This window comes from Telmatherina bonti, assembly GCF_933228915.1.
Source record: "Telmatherina bonti genome assembly, chromosome: 7".
NCBI classification, from domain to species: Eukaryota; Metazoa; Chordata; class Actinopteri; order Atheriniformes; family Telmatherinidae; genus Telmatherina; species Telmatherina bonti.
The window spans coordinates 11,867,390-11,889,290 of NC_136625.1; the positions used below are offsets into that span (position 1 = coordinate 11,867,390).

Sequence of the window (21,901 nt, forward strand, 5' to 3'; positions counted from 1 at the left end):
ATTTTACTGCTTGTGGAAAAGATGACATGAAATACTTTATAAACCTTCAGTCTGCAAACACATGGTTTACTTTTATTAATGAACCTTAAATCGCCCACTTACACATTCATATTCAGAAAATACCTTTGTCTCTTGTTGTTTTCTATATTTATATTATAGAACAACTGTTCAGAATTATCCAGATGATTCCGCCAAAACCTTTACTACATGCACAGAAATTGTTCGCATCCCTCAGCTGTGGTTGACCTCTCCTCACCTTTGCAGTACTGCAGCACGGTCTCCATCGCACACTTCCTGTCGGCGTCCCAGCGGATGCGAGCCGAACCGGTGCTCTCACTGTCCTGAGGCCACCAGCCCTGCCACAGGTACACCTCATGGAAGTTATCCACCAGGAACAGAGCTGTGCATGAAAGAGAAACATTTAATATTGTGGGTTTAAGTGGAATGCATCAAGATTTATTTGTATAGGTGGAAAATTGTTTCTCACATAATTCCCAGTGAGGAAAAGAACTTAAAACAAGATCAAACCTTGAATAATTATTATGCTAATTCTTAGATGTTTGTTTCTGCACATGCAACTTTTTAAAACATCATAATATGCTGTAACATTAGTTATTTCATTTCATTCATCCATTAGTTTTTCATTGCCCTGCTGTAAAGCCAATGAAAAAGCTGCGAGAAAGGGGCTTCACGTCGGATGGTTCAAGCCTTTACGTCGTCCATTAATTTCTGATAATGGACACCTCGTTGGGCATTATCCCTTACATACAGTCTTTATTAAAGAAAGAACTAAAGAACCCAGAGAGTTTGTGTCCCGGTCTCACCAGGCTGTGGTGCATTGTACAGTTCTTCCTGCAGGAAGGGCAGCGAGCTGACCAAGTCTGGAGCCCTGGATGGGTGGAAGAACTCGGCTGCTACAAAGTCTCCAGATGTGCTGCTTAGCTGGAAAAGCCGTGGGGTGAAGTTGAATTTCCCAGGATCTGTTCACACATAACAGGATTTCTTGTTTCACCAAGTTAAACCAGACATGTGTGTGTTAGTTTTGGAGCTTTAGCTACTGTGTGCTGCAAATCAGTGAAGTGCTTGGGTGCTATGTGCCCTGTACCTTGCAGCATGCAGTCATAAGCCTTCCTGTCTTTCCTCCCCAGTGCCTCCCAGAAACCTGGAGGCTCCATCCCTTCATCACACTCATGGATGGTCACTTTACTGCTGCTGTGGAGACCTGCTTCCAGAGGACACCTGAAAATAACCAGAGGGGAACAGAATTTAATACACAGCTAAGAATATATGACGCCTATGCATTTATAATTGCTCCAAATAAAGCTCACTGTTCTTTGATCTTGAGGGCTGCTGTGTTTCCAACGCTGCGGGTGTGCAGCTGCGTCTTGCAGCCGTGCCACAGATACATGACGGCATTGTTGATGTTGAGCAGGATCATGGAGGCTCTGGAGCGCAGACTGCTGCAGTGACACGCTACCTCCAGCAAGTGGCCCTCCACCGGCACCTCACCTCGCACACAGTACAGACGCCACTCATCTGCAAAAAAAAACACGCCTGATTGTCAGGATGCAAAATGTCAGGGGTTGAGATCCTCCAATAATACACCAAGAACATATCCATTACTTTTATTCAAGTACAAGTTTAGCAAGAAAAGCCAAAGGTTTTATAACAAGATTGAGTAAAAAAGTTTAAAAGTATGGCTTATTTATAATTGAAGGATAAGTCTTGCTACATATCCCTTAAGTGGCATTTAAAGATTTTAGGTTTACAAGGTCTCAGCTATAAAGTTTTCATCAAATGCAAGAGCTTGAACTTGTTCCAAAGCAGTTCCATCACTGAGTTTCACCGCTTTAAGGACCAATAGAGGAATAATGTCTGGACATTTACTCTGAGTGTTCTCCTCCTCTTCCTCCCTCTTGCCAGCATGGACAATCATCCCTCCATTGAAGCACTGCAGGAAACATGGCGGCTCCTTTCCTTGCTGCACCTGGATCTGAAAAGCACGCACATCGCAGCCGGTGTGAGCCTTTTGGTTTGATGGCAGATTACAAACACATCTGGAAAGTTTGCATTTTATTAATAATCCCTATTATTAATACATGTACTTACATGTATACATGAATATACTGTGTAAAGCAATCTATGGTACTCCTGTATAAGTGTGTTATATCAAATTAAATGTTATTTATAAGCGTATACAAGTGTTCTGCTGGGTTATTTCTGAATATGGTTTGTGTTTTCTTAAAATTTGAAGTCAGTCTTAGACACATAACACTTTCACATGGTTTTCATACATTAAGCACATGTCTAGATTTGTTTCCAGTTGTTTTTACCTGAGCCCCTCTCTCTTCATCCAGCTCCACTGTCATCAAGGCTGACGTTCCCTTCTCGTTGACTGTGGAGTGGCGACCCTGCCAGAAGAAATAGCAGCACTTCTCCTTCCCCGGCCCGCTACTCCTCGCCTCGGGGTTCTGCCTCCGACCCACTGCAGAAGAGCAAAGCATCGATTTGACAGTAATTTATTTTCCTTTACTGATCTAAAAATGAAGTTATGAAAGAGTGGAGTTTATTCGCGGCGTCTAACCTGAAGTGCTGACCATGTACTTCCATTTGACCACGTAGGCGTCTCCTTCGTGGAACTGTCCGATGCTCTGGCGTGGCAGGCGGCTGTAATCAAACTCGAGGATGTGCCAAACATCCACGGACACTGTGCTGATCTCCTGCACCCTCATGTGGTCCTCTGTCTCCACTGGGCCGTATCCGCGACCCACGTTCACCCCATCCAAGATCGTGGAAATAGGTGACTGGAGCATGGGCAGCATCAGGTTGGCGTCATAAGGCCGGCATTCTCTTCCCGGAGCCTCCTGAGCGGGAGATGAAGGGTGAATTATGAAAGCAAAACTCCAGCCTGAGCAACCAGACTCAAGAAAACACTTTGATGCATCTCTGTGAGGCTTTATAAAAAAGGCATATGCTCTCTAATTCCTGTTTTGGTCCCAGCGTGTGATTAAATGTTCCTGGCAACGTTTACTGCAAATGTGAGAGGCGGTCCAACTAACAAACAGATGGGAAGATACGAAACACATATGAAGCCTCTGTTAAGTGTGTGACCTGTGCAAACAATGTATTTATCCTCATAAGTGCTAGATTTGCACCTTCTGCTCAGGTGAAAGCTCGCCTCCTTCCTTTGGTGTCGGCGACTTTGCTTCAGTCCAGTCCATGAACTTCTCCTTGAACAAGATTGTCTCATTGTGCTCTGTCAGTCTGCCAAATATCGCCCAGTCAGGACGACCCTGGCCCTTCCTGTGGGAACAAATAACGTTTTTACTGTTTCTGGTTGCAGAAATATATAAGCTGAAACATTAAACACAAACAAGTTTGTATATTCTGACCTGGGTATGAGGGTGTTGCAGCCTCCAGGATCCAGAGGGTTGATGTCGCAGCATGTGTAGTCAAACATACCGTTCCACAGGTGTTTAGCGAGCTGAAAGGCCACCTTCCTTTGGGCGAGAGTCACCTCTTTGCCATGCCAAACATACACCTCACTGCCGAAGTCAAACACCAGCACCTGCAGCAGGTACGTCACAACAACAAAAACAAGTTTGACCTCACACTTCACAGCTGCTTTGTGTCTCACTCGCATTGAGAAAGTAAATTCTCCTGCAGCATGACCGATTTGTAAAACATTAACAAAGGAAACCAAGCTAAAACTGGAGGAATACTCTGTAATATCATGCATATCATACATTTGAGGAACAAAACATTTAGTTAAAGATGGAATATTGTAAGGAATAAGTCATCATTACTGAAATGAACACTTTAACTACATCAACATCTCAGTTTTAGCTTTAGTGACCTGATACCATCTCATTTTTTCAGGAGCAGCAGCTGATTACAGATCATGTGGGAGGTGAGCGTCGTGACACCTGCTGTTGCTAAGCAACAAATTAATGGCAGCCTAAAGTAAGAGAGGTTCTTTAGACAAATATCAGAATATTTTCCACATTCAGAGCTTGGTGGCTAAAAGGACATGAAATTCTAGTTTAACCATGATTTATTCTGACACTGTGGCTAGCTGCTGATTCGCATTCTGGTCTCATTGAGCTGAAAACACGATTAAAAAAAGGCTTCTTCACAAGCAACAAAAGACAAATCTAAACTGAATGATTAAAAAGACACCACTGATAATCAACATGAATCCCTCGTATGCACAAGATTCAAAACAAAGGTGCTGCACATTTCAGCTGCAATAAAAAAAATAATCAATTAGCAGAGATCCTCTATTCTGGTCCTCAAGGGCCGGTGTCCTCCTCCCGTCTCAGACTCAGGCAAGCTCTGCACATGTCTGCTAAATACACATTGATTTGAATCGTGTGTGTTGCAGCGGGGACACTTGGAAAACCTGCAGAACATGGGCCCTCAAGTACCAGGATTGTGGATCACTGAATTGAAGAATACTGGATAAGAAGGCAATCATCAGCAGAAATAAACCTAAATCAGCACATGCTTACAGAAAGTAAGGAGCAATAAACACTCCAAACAATACTAAACCAATTTCAAGACTCTTCTACTGCTCATCTGGACTGAAAGTATGACTTTCTGAAAAAAGTAGATTATATTTTTTTAGTCGGTCAAATTATTGAGCCAAGTGCTTTCGGCAGGACGGAGCATCAGCTACTGGATGCCGTGCAGACTCATAAAAAGTGTGCATGATGCACCTCTTTAATCAGCAGGTGCACCTGTCGATACAAGCGGCTGGGTGAGAAATAATGGTTGATAAACATGTGGTTTTACAGCTTATTGTTCTGTGCTTGCTCATGCAGCCCACAGCGCAGCTTGTCAAAATGATGAAGTCCACCTGGGTGTTATTTTTACCTCACTAATGATCAGAGCTGTAACCTTTAATTACCTGCAACTACATAACTTGTATATAAGCAGCGGCAGAACGCCCATCCCTACAGAAGACAAAAGCCCGATGGTCGACATGTTCACCTCTTTAGATGTCAGCAGGGAGCTGCGGGGGATCTTCCCCCACTCTTCATCATCAGGAACCAGTTTATCATCCAGCAGTCTGAAGATACAGTTGGTTTCCACAATTTCGTTCTCAAACTGTTCATCCTCCTCTGGTGGACCAGCAGCTATATGCCGCAAATTAAAACAACAATATGACTCTGTATCAGCAAACAGTGGTTGCCTGCAGCTGCAAAAATAAACAGACAGTGTGAAGGCTTTTGTCTCTTATCTTACATCGATAGGCCATCTGGCCCCCCAGAACTGTCCAGAACTGCTGTCCATCAGGACCTTGTGGGTTTACCCCCTCTTCAATGGTTTGTACCTGGCTGGCTCTGCAGCCCATGTCCTTCTTTGTCTGGATGAAGGTGGCTAAATCCACTGCCTGCACGAGAAACAAACAAACAAATCTGGTTGTCAGATTTTTAATATCACACACTGAAATGTCAAAACCTTCAATACTGTCGAGTTTATATGAAAATGCAGATGACTGTTGCTTTCTGTAGATGAACACATAATAAAATAAGTAATGTGTACAGAAAAAGGAGGCAGAGAAAACAAATACAGACCTCCTTTGGGGGAAGCAAAACATACTGAAAGCATGTGTTTCATAAGCAGCACAGGTTTATGTGTCAGTGTGTGTGCAGAGAATAGAAACAAGAGGCAGAATCATCAATGAATCATCTGTGTTGAAATGTCAGCCTTGTAGCAGCAGCTTTTAAGCACACAAGGTAAAAAAAATACTCACTTTAGCTTTCTCAATGACATTTGAGAACTCTCCCATCCAAACAAAGCAGTGGTCTGGAGTGACCAGCAGGAAACAGTCCCCGCTGTTCAGGGAAGACGCTCTGGGCTCCACTAATCTGGTCTGAACATGACGACGACCTGTGAACAATGCAGCCATCTGCATTAAGCTGCTTGATCCTAAACTTCTGATGAATTATTTAACGATTCAGGAGATCAGGTACATTAATGTGACTTCTGGAGAAGAATTAGAATTTTTTAAAAAAAAAAAAAGCTTCCACCTGCAAAGTATTCCACTAAGTTTTTATAGATTGGTGTATTAATCTGACATAAAAAACCTAAGTTCATCATGTTTAGACAGTTATGTGTCAAGCAGTTTATTGGCAAAAAGCAGTAAATCCTTTGAGGTTTTTTGTCAACTGCTTACAGTCAAAACACTACCCAGAAATATACTCTACAAATATTTTTTAAATGACATCTATGTCTATTCATGTGAGTTTATTTATTAAAATGTACATAAATGTTTTTCTAGTATATAATGGTTGATATACATCTTGATTAAACACTTAATAAAATGGCACAATTAAGCTCTGAAAGGACAAAAACAGTGTTTACCTTTGACCTGCATCAGCATGAGGTTTTTATATGGCACTGCGCTGTTGTTGGAGGTCTGCTCGGAGACGTTGACGCTGCGCAGACTCACACTGCTGAAGTTTTCTTTGCTGGCCAGCCCTGCCAGGGCAGCCTCAGAGTACTCTGAGGTTTTATTTACTGAAATGAGAAAAAGAAAACACTGTAAAACAAAAAAAAAAACTTCAAGCCTGTAGAGGACTGAAAAACAACATAAATGCCTCATTAAATTTAACAAGATCCCAAAAGTAAAAAAGCTGCAGCGAAAGTGGGTCAGAATAAGCGGCTTTATTATTTGTAGCATTTAAAGGAGGTGGGGACAGATGTAGATTTGTTGGCTCTAAATAACAATGGCATTTATCATTTCCCACTTGTTTTTTTTTTTTTTTTACAAGCAAACCATTTGTACCTCACACCCACTCCTAAACTCACAGATACATCATCTGTTGTTCTTATACTCACTCTTCTCAGTTTTTATCCTCTTGCTCTCCAGCTGGGCCACATTCAGCCTCTGCTCGGTGTACTCGTGCCGGATGTCCTCCCTGGCTGCCAGCATCTTCAGAGGGTTTCTAGACGCCTGGACATTCCTGGATGGACGAACAGACCGCTTATGCTGCACCATAGCTGAAGTCAGCCTGGATCGAAGAAAACATGGAAATTAGCGCAGTTTCAAATATTTTACTGAACTCTCAGCTTTGTCAGCATAAGAGAACTATCAGATTTTCTCACTTGGGACCCTGAGAACCAAAAATGGAGTCAAAGTCTTCGCTGATCTCAATCCTGGAGGGCATGCGGGGAAATTCAGACACACGTCTGTAGAACTTGGAGAAGATCTCATCGTCCAGTTTCATCACTTCCTTCACTGCCTTCTCAGTCACTGTGATGGTGGTTTCCTGCAAACCCGCCACTAAACAAAACAAAGACATGATCAGGCTTTTGTACGGTTCTAAAATTCATAACTCTTCACTCTTTTTTTCTTTATGCTGAACAAACTCTTTGCCAGACAACAAAAACTATGACTTTTCAGATTCTTCCAAATTTGCTGCAGCTTAAAAAAATGACAGAGTAGCACATTGATGAGCCAAATACTGAAAAAAACAATATTAAAAAAAGACAAAAAAGATGCTAATTTAAGAGGAACAAGCAATATTTAATTTAATTTTATTTATTAAAATCCACATTAGCGACTGAAACCTCAGTAGCTACCCTTCCTGGGGTCTTCTCTGTATTACATTACATAATTTTAAACCACATGCACACCCACACATAAACATAAACACACAAACAGAACATAAAATACAGCGGCTCATACACTGTCAGTTTGCAGAGCATGAAATGAGTACAGAAGCTCAAACCTTTGCTATTCAGACGTCCCAAGAAGCTCTCCAACTTGTCTAACTTTTTATCTGATTCCATATCTGGCCTGGCCTCGATTTCTGCAAATGTTTAACAAACAACAAACCAGTTCATTTAACCATCATTAAGTACTTTGGATACTGCTTATCTGCTGTTTTGTAACAATGAATTATCGACTTAAATATCAGACGGTGCCCAACCTGTAAAACTTTTCTCAGTTTTTGGTGACCTTAATTGTACAGATCTGATTGGTGGTAGACCAGCTTTTGAAATGCCATAGAGCAGGTAGCAGAGACTTTTAGTGGCATAAATTGCGGATTGTAATAATTTCCATCATTTATGAGAAACTAAAGAAGCAAATATGAGTGTGTAGTTTGTTTCTGATGCGCTACCGTAGCATGACGGTGGTACAAGATGCAGGAGGGAAACTAAAATGGATTAAGATGAAACTTGCTCATTCTAAGGCAAAAAAATTCTTATTTTTATGAGATCTGTTCAGATGAAAACATGATTTTGTCTCTCTAACATAGTTCTGTTTCAGCTGAAGTGATGATGATGACACAGAGCTTCCAAACTTTCCGTCTCACCCTCTTGTGGTTTGTTGACAGCAGGCGTGCTGCTCTTGAGTTTAGCTGAGACTGGTGACAGGATGGGACTGATAACTGAGGAGGAGGCTGCCAGGCCTGTGGACGCAGACACACAAATTCACACCAAATGTAGCAAAAAGACATGAAGATACTGTGTAGACATGAGCTTTTATCTGTGCCACCTTAAAGCATCTTAAATTTGTTCATTATTTTTTAGTTGTTTAGAGTGATATCCATTTAGTTAACAAGCGGTATTAACCAACATGAACTCATTATAAGTAGATGGATATTTATGTAATATTTTGTAGATATGGCTGTAAATATATGTATGTGTGCAGTATATCTGTGTGGATGTGTTTATATGAACGGAGGAATATGGAAATGTGTGTGTAAGTGTAAATATGTGAATGTAAATATAGATAGCAAACTGAATAAGTATGTTGTGACGTGAAGCGACAGAATGGAAAACTAGATGAGTAGAAAGGGGTGGGAACACCAAATAAGTGTACACTTCTTCCCACTCCTTTTTCAAACTCCTTTTATCCCACAAATTCATTTAATTATCAAATTGATGAGGAATTATTATTATTATTGTTGTCAATATTAATATTTGTGATTATTATTTTCTTAATTAGTATGTATATGTATGTAAATACGTGTGTGTATGTACATATGTACAATATGTATGTATAGGTATGTACGTATATTTTTCTTTTTGTATATTTTCATTTGTCTGAAATAAACTAACTAACTAACTAATTAACTAACTAACTTCAGCCAATGTCATACACATACAATCGTAAAACAACTTAAATGTAATGACTATTGAATAAGACTTGAATCTTTTAGCTTCTGGTGGAGGAGGGGAAGATACTAAGCTATTTCTGGACTGTACTAAATTCAAATGGGCACGTTAAGCAATCCGATCCTACAAATGCAATTACGTTGCCTAGTAGCGATTTCAAACAACCTGCTGTGAACTGACCTTTCTTGACCATCCGTGCAGCAACTGTGTACTGAGTTGAGTCATTGGCTGCTCCTTTGCCCTTTGTCTTCCAGGCATCCTCTCGTGTAGAAATCATCTGCTTCCTCTCCTCAATGGTCATCTGGGCCTCAATGTCCTCTCCAACCTTCTGCACAGACATGATGGCATCAATGTTACTGAAGATTAAGCTGAAGTGTCATTGCTAGGCATAATGATCTTTTTGTTCCTGAGTAGTGAAATCACAATCTTCCAACCTCTGCATGAACTATAGAACCTTAAAGAAATGCGTAATCTATTACACAACTTCAGTATAACCCCATGTCACTCTTTTGATTCCTCAGAAGAATGTAGTAACACTATCAAACCAAGCAGATATAATAAGATTAGATGCAATGAAGCATGCTTTAGGCATTGCTATGCAGTCTCCTTCCTACTTGATGGCTTCATGGAGTTGCACTCATGCTGTCATAATGAAATCAGTCCAACAATACAGAGTGTCTTATCAAACCAAGCAAGGCAGATAAGATTCCAGGTCATGTTGCCCATTCGAGCGTGCATGTCCTTACCTGACTATGATGATCAATATACTGACACTTTTGGCCAAGGGGTACAGGAGGAGAAAAGGTGGAGGAGAAGACAGGTTCCTGGGGATGCCGAGGTGGATGGAAAAGTGAAAGAAAGGAAAGATAAGGAGGGAATATGAAGACAAACATAAAAAAAAACAAGGATGGAGGAAAACAAAGGATGGGTGCAAAGGAGGAGACAGCTAAAGCCAGAAACTAGGAGTGCAGAATGACAGCTGTGAATCGAGTCCTAACACTTTATGCTTATAAAGCCAAACATGTCACGTTTAATACACACAGTTTCTGAGACATTTTGCATCACTTAATGGTTAAAAACTTTAATCAAAACTCTGTTGAGCACAATTTCATACTTGTCTTCTGCCCCCTAATAGATACAGGAAGCAGCAGATTTTCATAATTTTATCAAATCACATTACAATAAAAATGGTAAATATCCCCCCTAAAAATTGTTAATTTTTCTCTTACATTTTGTGAAAGGGCAAAATAAAGACCTTATATTAAAAAAAGGTTCTTTTCATGTCATAGTTTCATGGGCTGGGGTTTTAAAGCGTTAAATGTTTAACATACATGTTGTACAAATCTACTTTTTCTACACCTCTATGATATATTTTTATTGTTAAAGAATATTTTAACAAATCAAATCAAACTTTATAAATGAGGCAGTTTTCCTACAATATAATTTTGCACAAAGAGCTTTATTATAGACAGATTGTCAGTCATAAATATTTTAAAGAGGTTTTTTAAAACAAAGGAAAGTTTTTATTTTTCCTTTTTTTTTTGTCATATTATAGCTTCTTCTGCCTGTTTAGGACTCATATCCTGAAAAGTCCAGTTTGTTCTGATTAATCAGAAGTGGAGCTTGAGGGAGCTACTTGTGCTTTTTTTTTTTGGATATGCTAAAATAGATGCTGGCAGTATGAAATTGCATTTCATAGCAATGTCATGAATAAAAAAATAAGAAAAAGGCCAGGCAAACAGCAAAGTGTTCCAGGTAGCTCAGGAAAAGCAGCTTCGATGGGAAATAAGAACTGTCCTTGATGAGAGCTTTGGGATTTGTCACTGTCATGGGTTTATCTAATCTGACAGCTTCCACACACGTTTCTGCTACATTTTCTGTTTTCCCTCAATCTACAGTTAGTTTTGCTTCTTGCTAATATCTGCTTTCGATAAATTGATTACCCACACCTGCATGTTAGCGGTGATCATTCACCTTAAATACTCCCTGCCTTGCGGTTCTGATTATTTGACCATGTTGTACCAAAAAGTCAAGCTCGTTTTGTATATTTTTGACATGTATGACCTTTCTCTTTTATAGTTTTTGTTTCAGATCCTTTTTTCTGACAATTTATTGATCTCCCAAGGTCACAGTCATCGTTTTGGCATGCTGCTTTTAGCCACATCCCGATTAGTCTACCTCAGTCACAGATTATTAGTGCAAATTAAGCAACCTAGCATTGTCACAACAGCTCTGCAGACAATTTGCAAGAAGAAAAAAAAGAATAATATGACCTCTTTAGAGATGACTGAAAAAGGTTAATTGCAGATGTTAGTAACAACACAAGACAATGCAAGTGTCATTTCCCTGAAAAAAATATCTAAACATCATGCCATATTTTGTTGCTGCAACTGTAGTTTCTTTGTTTCAGCAAGATTGCAAGTATGGCGCACCCAGTGAACAAAAGATTTGGAAGCAACAGCCACAAACACAGCATCAAACTGGACCGGGCAACACAGATCCAGAACAAAGATGATTGGATCATGGCTGGTGTGCGACTGCCAACGGGTCTTACCCACAGCTGTTCAGACACAGACACAGCAGAGGAGTCTTGAATGACCACCCCTTCATCCTGAGGGGTTAAACACAGAGGAAGTGCTCAGTCGAAGGGAGGAGGGGTAACAGCCATTGTTGCTAATGGGTTTAGGGGGGGAGAAAGCCCGGAGGATTACCATCCAGGCTGTAAGGAAGCGATTTTACCCCACAGAATACTAATGTAAAGTGGATGAACTGATTAAAAGAAGTTCCTAAATCATGAAATTAGAGGTTGTTAAACTTTATATGCTATGCTCATGTTTAAAGTGTCAGAGATATGTGCACATCTCAGATATTCTGTAAGTATTTCCTTTGATAAATAAGCTTTTGTAGCTATAATCAGCTGGGGTTTCCTTTAGTCTTGGACTGATTTGATTGCTTGATTAATATTAATCACAACCTCCAATGGGAAACGAACAACTTAAACCTTATTTCAAATACACAATCCAGTCTCATGAAGATGCCAATGGGGTTTAATGCATTGGTTGTATTCATTAGCACTCATGGTTTTTTTCACAACGATAATTGCCTTTTTGTGGACATAAGTGCAGTTGCATAAGACTCTGCATAAAAGATTAGGACAATAAGCCATAAGTCATACCCAAAAGGTGCTACAAGATGTCAAATTCTACCTTTACTTAGTTACTTAAAGGGGTACTGTGTAACTTTGACCTTAACGTTAGCTTAGAACGAGTAACAATGGATTCTTTCTGGGGTTAGTATACAGAGCTTGACGCATGTTGGCACTATGAAGGGGCAGGCCTCTTCAGAAACCAGAAAAATGATCATTATTTCAGGAATGGATCCATCTCTCATGGGATCATTTGACCAGGAGCGCTTTGCTTTACAGCTCTCCCTCTGTAAACACTCTGTTTTGTGTTACTTTTTGCTCCTCTTCCAACAAGTGTTTGTTCTGACTTAACAAAGATGGTGAAAACGGTGTCTGAGGAGGCCAGAAAGAGAAAGTGAGGAAGGGGTCGCTCCAGAGGAAAGACGCAAGTCAACGTTGGCAAAGAATTGGCTGGTTGGAGTCTGAAGAACAGTGTGGATACAAAACCCAGTTTGTTTGCCTCAGTGTTAGCCCTAAGTTGGCGCTTTGCTTGTTGTGCAATTGTACCAAAATTTGATAAACTTTTCACCATCATTCAGCCAATGTTTATTAAAACAACATGTTGGCGTATGCGTCTGTGTCTTTATTGTACTGTTTAGTAAAAGCTAGCTGTAGTAGTAGTTAGTTAGCTAGTTGTAGCTAATCGGCTACAGACTAAAGCTAACGTGACTTTCTGAACATTTCATGCAAGTTGGGCTGGTTTGCATGTAATAAATGCATTTCCTATAATTCATGTAAATATCAAAGAAAGAAGTTTGGTTATTATAGACTGTTCAATAGGACGCAGTGCTAATGTAAGCTAAGCGCTAATGCTGACGTTTTCATAACTATAAGTTATTGACATGAATTGTGCCAAAGTTACTGCTTCTTTGATGCTTAAACTACAATTTATTTTAGAGTTTTGGAGCAGTTTTTGTTTGTGAGTGTTTTTTATTTTTTATTTTTGTGAGTGTCACACATGGATAATGTTTAATTTTGCAACAATGTGGTGTAGCCTGTGGGAAGTTACAGGTTTTGACTCCAATATAAAGTAAGGGCGAACCTTCTTCTGACCCGTCTGCTCCGCCTCCCATTGCTGAGGCTGCTGCTCAGTGGACGCCACTTTAACCACTTCCTGTTTCTTGTTGATCCTGTTCCTCCAGTCTTCTTCACCACTCTTCTTCAGCAGTGCCACTCTAACAGGAGATAAAGGATAATTTACAAAACATGCAGCACAGACCTGTATACATGCTCAATTCAGAATTACAGTTTAATGATATCAAATATCAATTAAGCAGCTGTGTAAACAGGAATTATGAATTTGTCTTAATTAAAAGTGAAATACTTCTTTTCATTTTAGTTTTATTATCCATTAACATCAGAAGGATGCTGTTTATGTTTATGAGTTGTGCCACAAGCCTCTTATTGCTCTGTGTTTAACATTTCTTGCTTGCAGCTTTTTTTTTTTATATAAGTTTAGGAAATAAACACCAAAGAGTTTTTTTTCAGAGCAAAATCAATTCAGCCATAATTCCAGGCTCAGAGATGAAGATTTATGTTGGTCAAAACAATGTTTGGACCTTGTGATGATTATGATAAAGTAGAGTAAATGGCAGAGGCCCTTTGAATTAAAAAAATGCTGCAGGTGTTTTCATACATAAACTTTAGCTCTAAAATTTACCAGTAATTCAATTCAATTCAATTCAATTTTATTTATATAGCGTCAAATCATGGCAATGCCATCTCAAGACACTTTACAGACAGAAAAAAAAAAACATAATGAAAGCCAATTCATAATAGCCTATATAAGGAAACCAACAGAATCTCCCATCCTGAGCAAGCACACTGGCGACAGTGGGAAGGAAAAAACTCCCTTTTAACAGGAAGGAAACCTCTGGCAGAACCCGGCTCAAGGACAGGCAGCCATCTGCCTCTGCTGCGTACAGTAATGTTCTGTAAGGCCTGTAAACAAAAATAAAAGCTTCCAAGTTATTGTTCCAATCGAATCCCGAGTGAGTCATTCACTGGGTTTTCCTTTTACTAGCAATCTCTTGAAAACTTGTGAAAAATAAACGTGTGTCAGACAGACATGTTTCCTCAGACAGATCTGAAGTTTATCAGGAATTTAATCTCTGGGAAGATCTGGACGTCATATCTAGGAAGACCCCGGTCATTCATGTGTTAGGTCAGACCATGTACTGAACTACTGAACTATGGCAGACTGTCCCACTTTAGAGGGCCATGAGGCTAATTCAGCATCCGTCTTGCATCCTTTCTCTTGTCTAAGCTCTCTCCTGACAAGAACACTCAGTCCAATGTTGACTCATGTCTTATCTCTTGCTCTGCCATTGTCTTTCTTTTGTTTCCTCATTTTCCCTAATCAGTTAAAGTGCAGCTGTCTAATGATGCATTGAGGTGGGAAAAAAAAGTTGTGAGGTGGGATTTCTCAGCCCCTGGATGCTGCAGGACAATGGCGGCTCCAGGAATGTGTACAATGACTGTCAGTGTGCCATCAGAACAAGGCAGGGACACGTATTTTTCAGATTGGAAACTTATGTAGTACTGCATAAGTAGATCAAGAAAAGTCGTCATCAGGAGGGTGGTGAAAGTCTGCGCTAATTTGTCAGCATTTCTTCCAAGAAATCTCCAATTCCCCATGTGTGAAAACATCTCATGCAACTAGTGCCTGTAAAATGGTCAGACCTTCTTAATATAAGTTAAAAGGACAAAAAAATGTAATCATGGGAGTTTATTTTAATGCATATCCATGTTAGTTGCTTTTTTTTCTCTTATATAGTCAAGCTTGTTTTAATTCAATGCAGCTATAATTGCATTTTCATCATTTCATCAAGGAAAAGTCTTCTGAGTGTGAAAAACCAGGTCAGAAATTTCTGCGCCGCAGCCAGAAAACATAATGGTCAAAAAGAAAAGGAGGTTGTGTGAAGATCGCTGATCACGGATGGCTGAAGGGTAAAAGAAAGTGTGCCATCATCTGCGCTGTTTGAGTGTGGACAGGGCAGAAATGAGGGCATTCTGAGGAGTCTGCTAGATCTCAGAGGAGATCATCAGTCCTCACATCTCTGCTGCTTCCAGGAAAAAACAATGATGCTAAAAATAAACATCTCTCACCTCCGAAGACACACCCACTTATAATACAATAGAGGACAGCCAGTGACTATCACCTGATTCTGTCAAACACGGCAGATTTATGAAGATTTGGCTTTTAATTGGTCTCCAATAATCTGTGTGTGTGTGTGTGTGTGTGTGTGTGTGTGGTCTTTAAAGCTATTTCAGTTTCCACAAATTCATGTATGATGTCAAGGCTGAATAATGCGAAGGGCTTTCAATCTAGATTAATGTTTATCTAACCAGCCTTGTTTGTATATATTTTTGTGGGTTCGCATACCTATCAGTCCTTTTGTCCACTCATCACTGTTTATGGAATATGAACACTTATTTGCTTAGTAAGTCTGGCCTTTAGTTTCAGGGCCACCTGATCCTTCATTATGCCTGGAAATACAATATAATTTATTTCCTGGAAGCTGAGACCTTTGGACAAGTGTATTGCAACTATGCGCTTTTAGACAAGCTTTGGGAATGTTTGTGCCCTCATAAATTACCAGATTTTATCTGTTCAGTGAACATGCTTTATGTACTATGGGTATTTTTACAAATGCATACTTCTCTACTATTTTTTTTATTATACTGACAAGGGGTGGGAAAAACGAATCGAAAAATCGAAAATTTTGATTTTTTTTCCTCACAATTTTAAAATAGATTTTTTTGTAAAAAAAAAAAATTTTTTTTTCTTCTTCAAATAAATCAAAATAATTAATTATAAAATTTTCGTCATTTTTCTTGTTTTTATTGATCTTTTTACTTGTCTTCTTGGGCATTATAGCAGCAGAATGATGGTCTGACTACTGTATGGTTTTTTCCTCATTAAAATGAAAAAAAATGACAAGAAAAAAAAGTTTTAGACATTATTTTTGTTTTTAATCTACAAAAATCAGCAATATTGAAAAGTTGAGAGAATCGCAATTTAAATCCAATTGGCACCCAAAAAATCGGAATCAAATCGAATCGGGACAAAAGCGTATCGTCACAGCCTGAATACTGACCACATGCAAATGCAATTTCTGGCCTGCCAAATTATTTTTGTAAATGTATTCAAAACCACATGTGCAGACTGGCCGTGTACACAGGTTGATTTGATGTCAGTGTAACCGTGGATCTTCCCTTTATCAGGATGACAATGGGAAATATTTGCAGCTATAATTATTTATCTTTTCACATCAATGTAGAATTGCTGCCAACAGTTTCCAGCCATGAGGCATCTGCATATCCTGCAGAAGTTACTGCTACATTTTCATAAACAAAGCCACCAACTTCAGACGAGACTCAAACAAGCTTCTAGCTCAGCATAAATCCATCTGGGCTCACGAGGCTCGCGGTCCTGCAGGTCGTCGATGCCTCATGATCAAAAACACCTGACTTATAGAGACCCAACTGACTGAGCTACTTTCTACACATTGAATGAGAAACAGCTGTATAAAAGGTTTCTGCAGGCTAAACTGTTTGGCAGGCAAGATCATGATCATGCATGACACGTTAGTCTGGTCAAGGCTATTAGAAACGTATGGTGTGTTTACTGCGTACGTGGACCTCCACTTAACAATCAGCGTGTAAACTGAAAAAAAAAAAAGGTTTTTCAAACTTCTAAAATGGTATTTTCATTGATTATTCAAAACATTTTTTGTGTTTCCAGATTTTATCTGCAAATCAAAACTTCTGACAAAAACGGCCGGATGGAAACTAATTTTCCCAACGATATTTGTAACTTTCACACTTGTAGATGATAACTTTGCCATTATGTTAATTTATTTTCACTACAAGGTACATATGGGAATAAATAACAGTTACCTCTCCTTGATGGACATCTGTTTGCTGGACATGCCGTCTGACAGTTGCTCTACGGACTCTGTGGGGGACAGCAAATCTCCAGAATGGACACTGTGCTTGCTGAAGTCCTCACTTTGGTCCAGGGGCAGGGACTTGGACTTGACCAGTGTCTGGGGGAAGGACTGAGGTTTAGGGGGTGTCTGAGGAGGTACCTGAGGTTTGGGGTGAGGCTGGGGAGCAGTCTGCAGATAAGGCTTGGAGAAAGCCTGGATGAATCCCTGAGGTTTGGGCTGGGTTTGTGTGTGAGTGAATGGTTTGGGATATGTCGGTGGGGGTTGGGAGTGTGTTTGTGGCTGGATGTAGGACGTAGGTTTGGGAAGTGTTTGAGGAGGATGGATAATGTTTTGTTGCTGGCTGCTTGAAACGTGAGACGCTGTCCTGGATGATACTTTAGCAATCAGCGGCCTCAGGGGGACTGAATGATCCGGATAGTCTGAAAGAAAAACAGCACAATCATGGTGAAAATGATGACACAAAATCAGTATTAAAAGTGAAAGTCATGGAGTCCTGAGAGGAAAATATAACTAACAAGAAAACTGGGAAACTTTCAGTAATTTATGTTGTTTAGTTAGTGTGTTCAGGGACGCCACGTCTGACATTTTGGAGCTGGTTGCAAATTTATCATTATTATTATATACAACATATCGCTGTAACAAGGTTTCTGCTCTCCAAAGAATGATGTGATGATAGATGATAGATGGAGAACTGAAACACTTATTCTTCGGTATTCATAAAGAATGACAAAAACAGTAAAAACAAACACAACTGGACAAAACTTGGACAAATAAACTTCCTTAGAAAACTAAATTCCAACACTGACATGGATTTTATTGGGTTTTATTCAATTGTTGCCATATTTTCTGAAAAGCTGTTTTTTCTTACTTTTTTGTTGTGTTTGATGTCTTTGATTAATTTGTATATTGAATTATTGTGTGTGTGTGTGACTGGACTGATTTATTGACATTTTGTAAAGCCTTTTTTGTCCTATATTGTATATTTTAATCACTACGGCCTCCGATTTGTGTGTGTGTGTTTTCAGGATGCAATTCTTTATAAAATACTTTTTCTTACTGAACTTGTTGGACAAGCAGTTATTGTGTGATTTCCACAGATGCTTTTTTTCTGTTATGTTGTTTGTTGTAATCCTACTAGTTTCTGCAGCTATACAAAGTTTTGGTGCTGTGCTTTCTAAATTGTTTGCTGAAATGTTCTTAAGGTTTCTGATGGTTTGTTATTTTTCCTAAATAAAGTTTTTTTTACATTTACACTTTATGAGATAATGCTTTCTTGTGGTCCTGAATTAGACTAAGCAGGTTAAAAGATGGATGGATGGATGGATAGATAGATAGATGAAGATGATTATTTTTATTCTTTTGCTATTTTTGTAAAATATCCTTTTGTTGCATTTCTGATCTCCCCTTTCTGTTCAACTTTGCAGTGAGTGTAAGTTGTCATATTTTTGTAAAATTCTGTTTTCTGTTTTTTTTGTGTGTGTTCTTAATATTTTTTATCATCGTATGTTGTGGTAATGCTGGTGGTGACCTGCAAATATTTATTCATGCATGGAAAAGATCTGTGTGTTTATTATCAATGCTATAAAAAAAATATAAAATAGCCTCAGGGTATGAGAAATACTGTATGTCCAGTAAAGGTCATGCCTGCATGTATCAATATGCTAATTAGCCATGTGGTAATTGCTTTCTATCCCAGCTGCTGCATGCTGTTTGAGAGCAGGTATGTTTCAGAATGCTTATTCATGGTTATTTTGATTTTGACTGTGTCAAAACTTTACAATAAAACTGCAACTTCATCGAGTAACTATCCTTCCTTATGAGACGCAAAAGCTAAACCGTACCAGTGTCTGACAAATCCAACCTTCAGAAATAATTAGTCTAGTTTATTATTTCAGGGAGATTGTTGGACACTGAGCTGCCAACAGTTGTGCAGATAGAAAATATTAGCAATCTCATATCTTTTTGTTCTGTTGGAGCGTGTTTCAGCCTGTTTCAGAATCTCCCTGTTGCAGAGTTTCAGTCAGTAAATCTGTTTAAATAGAAAAACAGGAGAAGTCAAACTCCAGTTTGGGAACGTTTTCCCATCAATACTAACTGGAGCAGGAGCTGATAAATATAATTGTGACTACTGGAGAATTATCTTACATGGGGCTGATTAAACACTGATATTGCCCTCGCCAGCCATACATAAGTAGTTATAATGTGTTTATTAACCAGGTCAAAAAGGACCATACAGAGCTTACTACATTATATAAATCCTAAATGCTCTTTGTGACAAAAGCCTGCTTGTAGTGTCATGTAAGAGACACACTGGGGTTAAAGTCTCGATGGAAGATAACTGTAATTTAGATGTACAATTGATCTTTTGTTGAATAAAGTGCAAGTGTTTTTAGACAGATAGTAGCAGCAGAAAATTATAGATCAATAGAAGTTCTTATGTTATGATAAGATGGCATAATGGACACTTTAGAGAAGACTGGGTCGTGCAGAAGTAAAGGCAGCCTGCAGACAAAGCCTCCGTTGTGTTCTACTTGTCCTCTACCTGCTTTATTTAAGTGCAGCTGAACAGTTTTTCACTCTGTCGCGCTTTTATCTGTATTTGCGCTGTTTGTGTGCACGCATGGGAAAAGACCACCCCTGGACACACTCTGCATTAGCACATGAAAACAGGTCAGGCTCGTTTTACTGTAACATGTGCACAGCTATCCCAGAGGCGCGATGTTGGTGCAGAGGGACCACAGCCCCTTTTTCACGGGCCGTGACAATGAGCAGACACAGTTTGATCTAAATATCTCCAGCAGCGTGTCAGGGAAGGGCTCCGTGTTTCCAGACAAAGAGAGCCATGAGGTAAATTCATGGAAAAATATGCTAATTAGATTCAGCCTCAGACGCTTCTCTGTTTCAGCCAAATCAAACACTCCCAGCTGGGACGTGTGTGTGTGTGTGTGTGTGTGTGTGTGTGTGTGTGTGTGTGTGTGTGTGTGTGTGTGTGTGTGTGTAGCCGGTGGAAAGGAATCATGCGTGGGAGCATGCTGCTTAGGACAATGAGAATAATGAGAACAACCCTTCACTAGCCATGTCTTCATCTCTCTCCTGGTTACTTCCTTTTGTTCTTTCATTTCCCTTCCACCATCCCTGTATCACTCAGCCATTTCATTTTCTTTTTTATTATTATTTCCACCCACATACCCCACCCCCTCCTGACTCCTCTCCATCTCTTGTGGAAGTCAGATACACCTCCTACCTGAGATGCCTCCCTGGTTCCGTCCACTGCTCCTCTCTTGCTCCTGTGTGGTAGAACTGTGAGCTGCTGCAGCCTCCCTCAGGTGGCCTCCTTTTTCTCTTCCTCCTCCCTCTCCTCTCTCCCTACCCTCCTGGGAGTCTCTGTCTGTGGCTCTCCAGCTGGGCTGAAGCTCTGACCCGCTCCACCACAAAGAGGGTTCAGCAGAGAGCAGAGGATGCTGCAGCCGGTCCTCTCTGTCCCTGTCAGAGGAGTGCGGCTTCCTCTGAAAGCCGTCTTCTCTGGCTCCTCCCTGTGGTCTCCCCACGACCTCCTCCTCTCGTCGCTCTCTCCAGCCCACCACCACCGCCTCCCCTTGCTGCCTGTGGCCGATGTGAGAGGAGGAGGCAGGAGGGGCACCGGCTTTCTCTCGGTTCTCAGGGAGAAGAGGGGAGGAGTTGAGCTCAGGCTCTGGCTGGCCTGGGTACCCGCTCTGGGTCATGGAGAAATACCTCGGCGCCCTCTCCTGGTGGATGTTTGTGCTGCTGGGAGCCTGTTGTTGGGCAGGGATGTAGGGGACAGCAGTGGACTTCTCTGGATGGAAACCATCATCATTGCTGCTGCCTGGCGTCACTGTTACCATGGCGACAGCAGTTTGGGAGGTGACAGCTGCCACAGATCGAACCAGGGAGGCTGACAGTGGCTCCAGTTTGATTTCGCCTCCATTTTTCAGCTGCAAGAACAGCAGGAGGCATGTCAGAAAGTTGGGATGAGACAAATCGAAAACAGACAAGCTGAAGGACACATTTAATGTGACTGGGCTGGGGGAAGCTGGAGGGGCTGAGTGGATGTTGTAGAGGGTTGCATATGTGGTAATAAAACAAATGACAACACACGTAAGCAAGGCAAGGATGGAAGCTACACAACAAGAGCTGAATGAACTAAAACAAAGCTGGATGGAACTTTTATTATCTGAATGAACAAGATATTGCTCATTTAAATAAACTGTAAAGATCAAATATGTTTAAAAATGATATATTATTTACATATTTAACAAAACTTTAAAGGTGTACCTTTTGAGTCACCCATCTCTCCCCTAAGCTGCTGTAGGAGAGCTGGATTATGGTTATTTTTTTGTCAAATATGCAGCCATGTGTATGTTGCTCAAACATCACAAATGGCTACCAAAATATAATTTGGGTTGCACTTTAAGGTCCGTATCATTACACAAATCTGAGCATAACTTTCATCAAGAACAGATCTATCAACATACTCATTCCAAACAAAAAAAAGTCTTGTTAGTTTGTTCAGGTTTGGTAGGAAGCCAGAAGAAACTAACAGCTTGCTTGCGTTCAAAGAACTCATGCTTGTTATGCAACGATCAAGCATGTCAGAGAAGCAGCTACCAAT

At 40.2% G+C, this 21,901-nt stretch overlaps 1 protein-coding gene across 10 annotated transcripts in view; it reads right to left on the reverse strand.

Annotated features, from left to right (window-relative positions):
- The window catches only part of LOC306758927 (supervillin-like), a 51,778-nt gene that overhangs the window by 4,928 nt on the left and 24,949 nt on the right, over positions 1 to 21,901 (reverse strand). For 9 of the 10 annotated variants that reach the window (XM_079244363.1, XM_079244369.1, XM_079244370.1 and 6 more), the window contains 23 exons: positions 20,516 to 21,224; positions 17,219 to 17,690; positions 13,359 to 13,491; positions 11,687 to 11,743; positions 9,879 to 9,956; positions 9,313 to 9,460; positions 8,328 to 8,423; positions 7,740 to 7,820; positions 7,114 to 7,291; positions 6,847 to 7,019; positions 6,370 to 6,525; positions 5,759 to 5,895; positions 5,248 to 5,395; positions 4,993 to 5,138; positions 3,393 to 3,568; positions 3,156 to 3,303; positions 2,585 to 2,864; positions 2,334 to 2,485; positions 1,888 to 1,993; positions 1,329 to 1,536; positions 1,106 to 1,239; positions 825 to 980; positions 257 to 400 (listed from right to left, as the gene is read on the reverse strand). In XM_079244363.1, coding sequence (XP_079100489.1) covers positions 257 to 400; positions 825 to 980; positions 1,106 to 1,239; positions 1,329 to 1,536; positions 1,888 to 1,993; positions 2,334 to 2,485; positions 2,585 to 2,864; positions 3,156 to 3,303; positions 3,393 to 3,568; positions 4,993 to 5,138; positions 5,248 to 5,395; positions 5,759 to 5,895; positions 6,370 to 6,525; positions 6,847 to 7,019; positions 7,114 to 7,291; positions 7,740 to 7,820; positions 8,328 to 8,423; positions 9,313 to 9,460; positions 9,879 to 9,956; positions 11,687 to 11,743; positions 13,359 to 13,491; positions 17,219 to 17,690; positions 20,516 to 21,224 — 4,216 coding nt within the window. The remainder of the gene's footprint in view (positions 1 to 256; positions 401 to 824; positions 981 to 1,105; positions 1,240 to 1,328; positions 1,537 to 1,887; positions 1,994 to 2,333; positions 2,486 to 2,584; positions 2,865 to 3,155; positions 3,304 to 3,392; positions 3,569 to 4,992; positions 5,139 to 5,247; positions 5,396 to 5,758; positions 5,896 to 6,369; positions 6,526 to 6,846; positions 7,020 to 7,113; positions 7,292 to 7,739; positions 7,821 to 8,327; positions 8,424 to 9,312; positions 9,461 to 9,878; positions 9,957 to 11,686; positions 11,744 to 13,358; positions 13,492 to 17,218; positions 17,691 to 20,515; positions 21,225 to 21,901) is intronic. The other variant, XM_079244365.1, reaches the window with a different exon arrangement.